The 12,365-nt window shown below is 40.1% G+C and overlaps 1 protein-coding gene across 2 annotated transcripts in view; it reads left to right on the top strand.

Moving 5' to 3' along the window:
• LOC307259196 (mannosyl-oligosaccharide 1,2-alpha-mannosidase IA) overlaps window positions 1–12,365 on the top strand; it is a 168,477-nt gene that overhangs the window by 89,267 nt on the left and 66,845 nt on the right. For both annotated transcript variants that reach the window (XM_080038950.1, XM_080038951.1), the window contains exon 3: window positions 8,058–8,173. In XM_080038950.1, coding sequence (XP_079895076.1) covers window positions 8,058–8,173 — 116 coding nt within the window. The remainder of the gene's footprint in view (window positions 1–8,057; window positions 8,174–12,365) is intronic.

The raw sequence follows: 12,365 nt of genomic DNA, 5'->3' as shown, positions 1-12,365 counted from the left end.
TGTAAGAGCACATATACACATAAAATGTACATGTACCCACACACACACTCATTAGGAGCGTAGCTTATTGAGTCCAGTTCCTTCCTCCACTCTCTTTGAAAGCCTTTGAAAGCGGATGCTCTTTTAAGATGGCCACTATAATTTTAGCCAGCATTGTGCTCTTTCTCAACAGGTTATTACAGCTCTTGAAATGTGTATAGCTGCACATTTTCTCTATGTCCACTGTACCTAGTGAGCCCAAAAGCTCCAATCATATGAGATAAAGTCTGGTGGACAGGATGTCTAGTTTTATCTATAGCAGAAATCAGCTTGCAAAGTGTGTTCCTTCCCATGTTAGGAAAACCACTCCTGCCAAATAAAGTGGAATATTCCAGACTTTTTTTCATGTTTTGTGGGGAGAAAATTAGACCACGGCTGTTGTTATAAAAAGCATAGAGTACTTTATTCAAAGAATAGTTGCACCAAGATGTTGTCCGAAATGCAGACAGTATCAAGAGACAAACAGGAATTTCATATTTCAGTATAGTGTTATGCAAGAGACAACAATATGCAATCATTCTCATCACAGTTTACTCTCTGGATTTAAGTTGGATGATTCTAGGACAGCTTGCTAAACAAGTTCACTTAGTGTCTTTATCAATTGCATTATCAGAGCCTCTAGCTTTAGCTGTCATCTCCAGTCAGGTTTTGCGATTTGACATAGCATCAGATGTATGATGCCCCCGCCCCCTCCCCCCACCCTGATGTGTGTCTGTTGATCAATGCAACAGAGGCATTTGGGAGAGGGGGGAGGCGAGGGGTTCGATAACACTGTGTGCGCTGTGTAATCTCATACGGGAGGCTGTCATATCAGACAGGGCTGCTGCACTGACACGCCACGCTCTCACAGAGTGGCAAATTGGATTGCTGCAATTAGATTGGAGTTTTGTACCGCTCAAAGTCTGGAACGTTTTTCTAATCACGTCTGGACAGTGTGCATTTTGTAATTGTAAGTGATTTGATTATTGTGTGCAAAGGTGTGACGATTGGCTCTTTAGTCATCTCACAATTAAACCCATTTCCATGTTAAATTAGCTTTCAGCTTTCAGTATCCCAATGTCACGGATATTGTCACCTTCATTTCCAGCGGACCTACCCTTTTAAGTGAGACCAAAGACTGTACCAGACAGTGCCCCGTTCTATAGAACATTTCTCACTTGCTTGCTCAAGTAAACTCCGTCCCACCCTTTTCTTCTACGATAGGTGATCATCATAATCTAAAGTAGCGATTATAGATGCAAAAAAAATAACACATTTAAAATCTTAATTTGTCATTCAAGTTGAAAGATAAAATTGCTATAGGCTATGTGCTTGATTTTTTTTTTTTTTTTACATTTGGAGGCTTGCCTGAAAAATTTGTAATCAAAGTCAGCTCTCCCTCCAGCTCACTTCATCAACATATATTACAGTGTTTCAAAAGTCGATGAGAGATTGATACCGTCTCCCTGCCTGGTGCAACATGCAGAGACTGAACACTGATCTGTCCTAAAATAAAGGATTCCTGCTGTCGAGGTTGCCAGCTGAAGCATGTGGCTCACTTGCCTCCTCCACTGCAATTCTCATAATGGAACAAATGTATTTTGACTTGGGCTCTAATGTGCCTTGATCTATCAATTCTCTCTCCCTCCCTCTGTCTTGCGAAGCGGGTGCTATAGCCCTGGAAGGCACAAAGCACTATTAGATGCAAGTTATTTTTGTGCAGGGGCACTTTGACTGTGATTACCATAATGGTGAAAATGGAGGCAGAGGGGGGTAGAAAGGGGGTGAGATAGGGTGCAATCAGGACTGGTAGCCTCTCATTGTTGCATGTGGTCATTTACTGAAGGGTAGGGACTGGGAGTGTACTAGTGGGATATGCACACTACTGGTAGCCATGGCAGCAAGGACGTCAGATGTAACCACATAACAAAGAAGGATTCCACTTCTTTTTTTTGGACCAGCAGTACTGACTTTCTTTAAAAAAAATCCTTAATGTGCAAAGCCAATACTGAATGGATGTAAACTGACCCATCAGCCCTACTGAAAATGGATTGAATCTGAAAGATAAAGGAACTGAAAACCAAGGTTTTTCAGTTGTATTATACGTAGAATCAAGGTCACAAATGAACTCAGCTTTTAAGCCAACATGGATAATAATTCCAAAAGGGTTTTGGAACTAAATTACATTGAACACTGAATCTACATTTTCAATCTGCAGATGAAAATGACCTGATATGATTGAAAGCTCGGCCGTTGACAAGATCGTTGAGATTGTTTCAACTAGAACAAACATATTTAAATCTAAGGGATAGGACTGGTAAATGGATTATTGATGGACAAACAACTATTTCTCTAATTCTGGATCTGCATTTGTGTTAAGTTAATTATGAAATAATGGATGAATTTATATATATATATATATCCTTATTGTCACACATGCTCACAAGTCAATCCAGCATTGTGTATCTGTTTATTTGCCACTTCCCTGAGAGCTGGGCAGTTTTCTAAGCTGTCCCGCACCTCACTTCTTCATCTTCAGTCATTTGGACAGGAGTGCTACATCAATGTCTCACACGCAACACAGCTATGCATATTCCTTGAAGCGGGGTCAGCTTTCCTTAGCTTCATGATTCAAACAATGTGTCTCAGTAAACAGACCTCTCCAAACAGCTCTGTTTTCGTGGCTGTCACCTGCTCTTCCAGGCTGTCTTTAGACACGTCTGTCTCATTCTGTAGTCTTACTTGAGGCAATGGTTTATTGGAGAATGTGTGAAAGCTGTTGCGGGTACAATTTGTCTTGTGTAAAGAGAACAAAGTGTGTCTTGATAGAAAGTTTCTAATGAGCCCCTGTGAAGCACCTGGTACGTCAGTTTTTTTCCATTGAAAAATCAGTGGTATTGGTTCTCCCCACTTACATGGTGTAGAAATGATATGATCTGGTAGGTTAGGATCTTATATTTGCAGTTGCAGAAGAGAGGTCTTAGTGCCACTATCTTGGGGACCTTGCACTGTCAATTTGTGCTGGCTTATCTTTGGATAGTTGCCAAGCTGTTTGGACCCTGTAGTCAGAAATGCCTTCGGGTTTGTTGAGATGCCTACAAACATAAACTGCTAAATCATTTATTTAAACACATCCAGGTTGGAGCTGAAGTTAACAAGCTGCTAATGTGTCAATGGCATCTCACTTGTAAACCTGTCTAGACTTAATGTTTTAGGATTCTACTTTTTAACTGTTGTGGTCAAATATATAGAGACTACATAACCTTTATCATGTTTACGAGCTGTTTTCTCATCAAAACCAAATAAAAAATTTCTGTTGACATATGAAATTAGCCTGTGTGAATGTGGAAGCAATTCTGAGGTCCCCCATTTTAAACAACCTAATGCATTGTTTGTATCATGTGGTTTAAGGTTGAGTTTGGCAAGACTTGAATAGGGTTCAGGGAAAGACCTTTGTTTATGTTGAATATACTGCCTTGATTACGGGTAGATGATGTCACGGTTACAATACTTCGATGGGTTAACATTAGGGAATTATCATGGTCATCATGGTGGCGAGAAACCAACGTTAGAATATAGCACATTGACTGTTCAGGGTTGATCTTCACGTCTCACCCTTTATTGATATTTTTTTTCTTGGTATGACCCGAGGAGACTAAAGCGCCCACGGCATTCAAGCCTTCTCAGAAAAAAAATCCATCGTGATTGACGGACATGACATTTCTCCCTCTTAGTTTCTCCTTACCTTTTTTTTCATGTTGCGCTCGCTAACTCTACTTAATCCCGCTCTCTCCAAACTCTCTTTCTTCTACCCGACCGTTGCTCCGTCTGGCACTCTTCATCAAAAGTCCACTCACCTACAGGGTCATCTGCTTAGTACACTTTATCTGTGGTGCTTAGCCTGTGCCTCGAATAGCAAACAGCAAGATATCGTTAAGATCACACAGAGACACACTTGCTCGCTAATCCTGTCTCTCTGGTGCCAGGTAGCATTAGCGCTAACAAGATGCTCATTGGCCTGGCGATTGATAATTGGATACTGTCGGCTACTGGTAACACGGCAGGGTAATTAATGTGAATCCCTGCATAAGTATCAATTAGATTTACTTTGATGACGTTAACAGGGTGACTTATTGACCGCAGTTTTAAATATGTTATTCCCTTTCGCTGTTTATACCATGAGTCACCCAATAAAATGAGAAATATATTGCTCTGATTGAACTCCTCTTTTCCCATGGGTGTATTAAAACTCTCCATCTCTGAAATCTAATTATTCTATATCTGGTTAAGTATGTTGCACTGTCAATGTAGTTTGTCAGTGGAATTCACAATGAACAAATGAATGATTTTTGCATTCCTGTTGTATACTGGTTAAATGAAATCAGAGCAGAAATGTTGCCCCTGAACCATCCCCTGAAGGTTTAAATACAGGGTTTATTCCGATACACAGGAATAGCGTGTGTGTATATGAGTGTGCATTTCGAGAAAAAGAAAGGAAGGGAGAGCAGGGCCAGTAATACCACAACACACAAACAAGCCATAGCGTGTGATTGATCATGTGGACTCTGGCCGTCTAATGTAACCCCTTTGACCGACACTGACTGGCCTGTGACAGCCATGATAAATGAGCATCCACCAGCAAATGTCTCCCTAATGGGTTTCCTTGTACCCGGCATGCCTACACACACACACACACACACACACACACACACACACTTATCACTTATTTTTTTGGACATTTCTCACTTGCACACTTAATTACTACTTTTTCATTCTGATGTCCATAGGACAAGTGCATGTTAGTAAATCCATGTAGCAGCGATAATGGATTAAATCATATCAATCCTCAATAAAATGAATCTAATAAGCTCATGTTTAACAGGTTAGTCTGGTGTTCGGTCTTTCTGCCTTTCTCTGAACTATTCGACAAAATCCGAGCATAGTCTTAAAGTGCTTCTTTATTATCAATTATTTTTTATTATGTTTAAACTTTTATCACCTTGTGTTTTGAACTACAGAAAGCAAGAGTTTGGTGATGCACCTCTGTTGTAGCCCAACTACTACCTTCAGTGCAATGTGCATGTACTTTGTTGCCATCCAATAAAATAAATATCACTTTATCAGGAAAATGCATCTTGTGAGCATAATATAAAGGAAAATAATAAAGCTCCTGAAACTACATTTCACACCATATCCCTCTCAGAGGCATGTCCACAAAATGAGTTAACTTTGCAGGACCTGATAAAGGGGCCCGTTTTGCCCACTTTGTAATTTTAAATTCTTCTGTCGATGATTTTTCATTCATAATTGCATTATGGCTCCATTATCTGAGATTTATACTCTTACTTTTTTTTATTTTGCATAGCTTTCATTGGTAGGTTTGAGCTGTGTGAGCTGAATACATGTTTATCAAAAATAACAATGTAATTAATATGATACAGCACTTTGACAAAAAAAAAAAAAAAAACGTCTGTCCTAACCAATTATGTTGATTGGTTTAGCCATTATATGCATCCTCAGTCTGTAAATAAAGTTTGTGTTGGTCGTTTGTTTTATCGTTGAACCTTTCTAGTCATGATACACTGCATGCATTATGGTGGATATGAGAATGCAAATTGGAAAGGCCTTTTTTGCATGTTTATCAGTCTTTATAAATACACAATAGAACACATTTATTCCCCCTGTCTTCAGAGGACCCCCCAGGGCTCCTTCCATTTGTGGTAAATGGCAACAGAAATATATAGGGTCTTAGGCCACGGTAGCTGAAGGAGTGCTCCATGATGGATTGATCTGCTCCGTCTATCCTCAGAGATAATCAATCATCTTAGCTTTGTTGCTGTTTTTCAATGGGAATTCTCCACACTCAACTACTTCGCCTCCAGCCACAGAGATCTACCTCTAGGGTTGGATAACCAAAGTGCATTAGATATCTGACTATACTTCTTCTCTCAGTTGCCACCAGTGAGCAAACTAGAAGAAGCCTTTTACCACATAAAGGAGTCAAAGTTTGAGTTACATCTGAATATGTGTTGGATATCCTTCCTCTGTAAAATTAGCAGAAGCAAGAATTTGTCTTAATATGATACACCAACATACATCTGGCACTACTGTACATTTAGTCTATACTAGGACATGCCTAACAACCTTGGCAGATGGTCCCCCCTGGAGTTATGTAGACTACATATGTCTTGCTTCAGGCTAGCACTGCCCTCTTGCTGACAATATGAGGCACACTGCCAGCAGGCGGATCACTGAAGATGAGCTTTCAAATGGAGGCGATATGTGTTACATTTAAACTTAATATTCAAAGCCATGGGAATGCATACTTGTCAGGGCTACACACTTGTTATGGGGGAACGGTCACAAAATGACTAAAGGGGAGAAATGGCGATCTAGTGATATGATGTGGCTTTCCGAGTGATTTGCAAGACGTATAGCTATTCTCTGCTTCTCTGATACTATTAATAGTATTGTTTCATGGCCATGGCATATGGCAACCATCATTCAGTCAAGCCAAGTCATTAAGCCCTACCCCACTTGCCCTTTGGCATATTGGCTGACCTTGTGGGCTAATCCATAAAGCTATGTAGATGAGGTAAGAGGTCAGTGGTGGATAGAGCTTTACACCCATGGTGATAATGTAAAAGCATCTACAGATCCGATGTGTACGTCATGGCTTGTAATGTGGATGTACTGATCAAGAATGAAAGTCTTTTGTGAGGGTGAAAAAAGAATGGAGCTCATGGAGACTGACACACAACGTCACTGACAGTGAAGCAGTTTGATGTTCTCTCAGTTCCTCAGATCACAGAAAACAACATGGACTTCTGACCGATTGAATTACTGATTCATGATCAAAGGCATTCATTCCATCTAAAATGGCTTAAACTATGGCAAAAGTGAGGATGTTACACCTGGCCCTGGGATCTTGACTTGAATTTGACATTTAAAAAAAAATGTTTTAACAAGTTTCTGACATTTTAATTAATTAGAAAATGAGTAACTCTCAGGCAGCACATTGTACAACAAAGCAGGCACGTGGACAAAGTGTCGAGTAAGACTTGTTTCATTTTCCAGTCGTGTTTTGACGCCTAAAGATATGGTTGTGAGCTTTACCAGTAACTCTCTGATTTAAAGACTTTGATGTGCCAGGTTGCTGTGTCATTGCGTCAGATCAACCCAGCCATCTACTGTATAAGCTAGGCTGCTCTCTTGGATGAGCATAACCATATTTCATCAGGTCTCTCTTTAAACCAGGTCAACAGGTTACACACCATTGCATTTTTCTAGTAAAATCCATAATGTGATCCAGCATGGAGAAGGCACTCGCACACAGTGAATAGCTGTGCACCCATTTACACACAGTTAGCAATAGAGAGAAAACATGTACACAAAATCCAATTCAGGAGCAGCTTCAAAAAAAATGTCCTTCTCTGGTGGTTGATTCCTAAATGACCTGACTTTCATGTTAAAATACGGTGACTGGTGCTTTGTAGCCGATGCTTTTAATCTTGTAGAAAAAGACGCTTTTTATCTGGACCACACAAAGCTGTGTTTTGTCATCATTCAACATCACTGCAGCATTCACAGAAGCTCAGCATGTCAGAGTCTTTCATGTTTTTACTTGATGTTGTCAAGTTGCTGTTGCTAATCAGAACATTGCAGGTTCCAGGTTAAATCCGAGTTCCTATTTACCTTTGAAAAAGTTGATTCATGTATCAGTCGAGTACCTAATGATTTGTCATCTTATTCCCTGCACTCATTACTTTCTTCCCTTCTATAAGCCCCTCATACAATACAATCTCCATTTGGCTTGTTTCTTAATGTAAATCTGTTTTTTTTAAGCATTATGGAAATGTTCTACAAAGGAAATATCATCTGGGTTGGACTATATTTTGATGTGTTATAAAACACCTATTATGTGTTGATAATAAATGTATACATGTTTGAAATTGGGCGTTGAAATCAAGTGTTATGGGGTTCCAAGGATTTCACCTGAACGACAAGGAACTAACTAAATTATCTTGTGCTTTTTGCAGGTGGCCTGAAAGGAGCCTCCATCATTGATTCACTGGACACGCTATACATAATGGGACTGATGGAGGAATATAACGATGCCAAGGAGTGGGTGCAGACCAGCCTTGACCTAAACTCGGTAAGAAACTCATTCTAATTCTTATTTATTGTATTTCTTTCATTTACTTTTTATGATGTAACTCGCTTTAACGTCTCAGTTGAATTCATGGGCAACCACTACTGTACCTTAACATGATAATGTTTTTTAGCTGTGGCCTTGCATGCCAGATTGATTTTAAGCTGTGCTACAGAGCTTTAACACCAACATTGTGTCTGCTGAGTTTGAGCGCTTTCCAAAGCTCTGGACATTCCAGCAAGAATCAAAAGCTGTCTGTGTGGCCACTGGCCACGCCGTGTTACCGACTGATGGGATTCTCTGGCTCTCTGAAAGCTTTCTGGCGGGCAGAAAATGTGATAAATAAAAGAAAGAGAGGAGAAAGGGGTTGAAGGGATGTTTTTTAGATAGAACAAATTGAAGAAGGCAAGAAGGCAAAAAAGGGCATGACCCTTTCATTGAGTCAGTAATGACGGGGTCGGGAAATACTGAGCGTCACCGGTTCTGATATTGTGTTTGGATTGAGTTGAAGCTGAAGAAACTGCCAACTATGAAATGTTTTTGTGTGGTTTGCTACTGTAAGCCAGTTTGTCATTGGTTTCGTAAGATGTGTAGTTCATTTCTGTGCCTCCTCACAGTCAAGTTTTCCACCAGTTGTAATAATAATAATACATTTACACGATGGTATGTAAATACACAAAGCTTACAAACTCGACTATGTGATTATGAATGTCAGCTTTGCACTGTGGACACTTAGCAATAATTACACCAATCCACTGCCTGTTATGACAGGGTGTCAGATGTCCCATCTATGAAAAGTATTTTTTTGCTGACATTTGCCTTAATCAGAATTGAAAACACCTTTTTTTCTGGTTGCTTTGTTAATAAAACAAAACCTGACTGAATGATGCCCCCAGCCCATTTGAACAGTACACCACACTGTGGGAATGGATGTTATCAAGCAAACAGTTGTTTGCACATAGTAATTCTACTGGGAAGCAGCCCTAGTTTATAATCAGGGCTAAAACAGTATGTTCATGATTGGCTTTTATCTCGAGAAGCCTGCATAGTGAAAGGCAGACACATGCAGAGAGGCGTGACACACACACACACACACACACACACACACACACACACACACACACACACACACACACACACACACACACACACACACACACACACACACACACACACACACACACACACACACACACTGTAGCTGCTGGCTGTGGCAGCCCTCACAGTTTGAGTGGAGATTTGTAACAAAAAAAGGCACACTTACACTTTACCCTGCACTGTGTCACTGCCACAATCTGTCATCTGTGGTCTCATCGGGTCGGATCCACCCAGCTGCTACTCCATCTCCCTCAGATCACTTATATCACTTATTAGTGACAATTTAGTGAAAAAAGTGTAGGTGAATTCTCCAAATATTTTAATATTTCAAGGGCAAATAATGTGCATACCCTAATAGAGGGTCTGCTTTCTGTCATGAAATATGTGTGATAAGTTTCCAGATTGTTTAAAAAAAAATCTTATGACAATATCCCTGTGCAGTTGCTAAGCATGAGCTTCTTAATCATCTCTGAAAATAAATCAGCCAGTGTTACAGTTATTCTAGCATCATATGCATGCACATTTATGCATTTTATACGGAAGGCCTTTTTTTCCCCTGCATAAATGGGAATCATGATTGATTCCTCTAAAATGGGTAGAGACTGAGAGAGATGTGAGGCGTTCTAACACAGAAACACACTGACACATACACTCACCTGCATATCTACTGCACACAGTGAAGTAGTGCTTTTAAAAATCAAATAACTGAAACACCTCAAAGAGTCTGCAGTTCACTTGACAAACACCTCATGCAATTTGCACATCGACGCGCCTGCCTCGGTACAGAAGAACTCACTGGCCAAGAGCCTAAGCTGGGCATTTTCTGATGTCCTAATTTGACCAAATACCATTTACCAAAATGCATGCAGTATGAACCTCTTAAAATCAGTTGTGTTCTCAATATTCAAACCCAAAATAAAGCCAGCTTTGCTTATTTTCAATTAAAAAATATGGATTCGGAGATACATTTTAAAGAGGACCTATTATACTACTTTTCTGGTCTTAATTTCTTGTTTTACACTGCTATAGAGCAACCTGACACGAATCACATCACAAAAAACTATGTAGATTTTCGGGAAGCTCTTTCTCTTATTTTGGCAATCCAGCACGTCCTGTCAACACTTGAGTGTGTGTGCTTCGGCAATCTCTGCTCCCTCCGCCTGTGCATCGGCCATCTCCGCTACCCTCCCCCCCTCCTGCAAACCCCACTCCGTTGTGATTGGTTACCTTCCTTCCGGAACACTTTCAGTGGCGAGAAGCGCGAGCATGGACCTATAAGGGCGCGAGGCCGACGCGAACAGGGAAGTGACAGCATTACCATACATGGAAACATCCGCGTGGTGACTTCACAAAGTTACATGCGACGTCACAAAGTTACAAAGGGTAGACCGCTTTGAAGACGTGACTTCTCGACTGGCTAGAATAGTGTTTAGTGCTCGGCACAGACACCCCAGACGGTCAGCAGGGAATACGTCGAAATGCATGTAAGTCATTATTTGATAATTTAGTATGGTTAAGCATGACTATGAATCATCATAACAACGTTTATAGGTCATAAAAGTCAAAAAGCATCATAGGTCCTCTTTAAGGTAAATTGTTCATTTTATATTGGTTGTGTTTATTTGGCATAGTTTGTTGCTTTGTTTTCCGTTTGGTCTTACTTAAGTTCAAATGTAATTAAATACACTGTATTCATAAAACACAATTTATGAAGTTTTCTCTTAATATAATGTGTTTCAAATCTGTTTTTATCTTTAGGTCGGTGCTTAGTTGTGCTAAAAAAATCCCATCTGATAGACCCCTTAATATATGTCCAACATGTCAAACTGCAGTATTTTAAAGTTTGTTTAATTTGTTTCCCCCCACTACTTGATGTACATAATAAACATAAACAGCTGTCCCAGGGAGCTTCGGCAGCTTCCTGTCAAACAAAATTGTATTGTGTGACATATTTATTATATAGAAAGACACATACAGTGGCATAAAGAAAGAGAAAGAGGAAGAAAACATGCACACACGTGGGAATTTTCACGCACACATTGTTCTTAATTACATTGCGATGTCACCAGAGGCAGTTACACCATAAAGCAGCTTGTTAGATTCATCTGTTCATGTCTGTCAGTCATAGATCGACAGTGACGGCCGGTCCATAACTTGTCAGCGGTGAAACAAGGACTGGCAGACAAGGACAGCTTTACATTAGTAGAGACATGACAGTGTTTGAAGCAGGTTCCAGTCTGCCTCGCCCTACCAGAAGGCTGGAACATCAGACGCTGCTAATTGGAATCAGTGTTCACAGGACTGTTTTGGGACTGCTAAATTCTCCACTTTAATTTGGATTTCAGACATTGGGTTTAGCAAATCAAATGAACGAATTGTACTCTTTTGAAGTTCATCTTGACCATTTGAGATTAAAACAAATGCTGAGCTCCTGATGATGCAGATCCCAATGAGCGAGACAATTATCAAGACAAATGAGGCTTTTGCCATATTTTTCCACAAGCTGCTGTTTCATGTAGGCATGCACATACTGTATCTCCTATCAGGATTTATATATATTATATATCAAAATGAGGTGTTCAATATGGTTTTTATGGATCTAACCTCGCATTTTCGTTCTCTGTTTCGTGATATGGAGGAAGATTTCAGTTTGAAGTAATAATACAGTAGAATAAATCTACTGACGGGGCCACAAAACTCACATTCCCTGCATCTTACAGGTCATGGACATTTGAGATACATCACTCAAGGGTCAAGGGAGGGATTTAATCAAGCCACATACTGTAGAAATGAGCAGAAACAGGAAATACTATCACAAGGGCATCCATATTACCATTCAGACTTATATTTATAGTCCGCAACGCTACAGACTCATACCATGTGCTGCCACTCTCAAGCCTGAAGTCCTTCAATCATAATAGTGGGATGCAACTGTAATTTATTAGTCTGACTGTCACTCAACTGGGTAGCCTTTTTTTCCTTCTAGCAATGTTGTAAGAAAGTCAGCTTTGATGGAAGTACTGAGCAAACAGATTGCCACCTGGGACTTGTTTATGCAGCTGAATACATTTTGTGCAGGTGTCAAATTATTAATCAA

This window comes from Ammodytes marinus (genome assembly GCF_949987685.1).
Source record: "Ammodytes marinus genome assembly, chromosome: 13".
Taxonomy (NCBI): Eukaryota; Metazoa; Chordata; class Actinopteri; order Uranoscopiformes; family Ammodytidae; genus Ammodytes; species Ammodytes marinus.
This window is presented reverse-complemented; position numbering and strand designations above follow the sequence as displayed.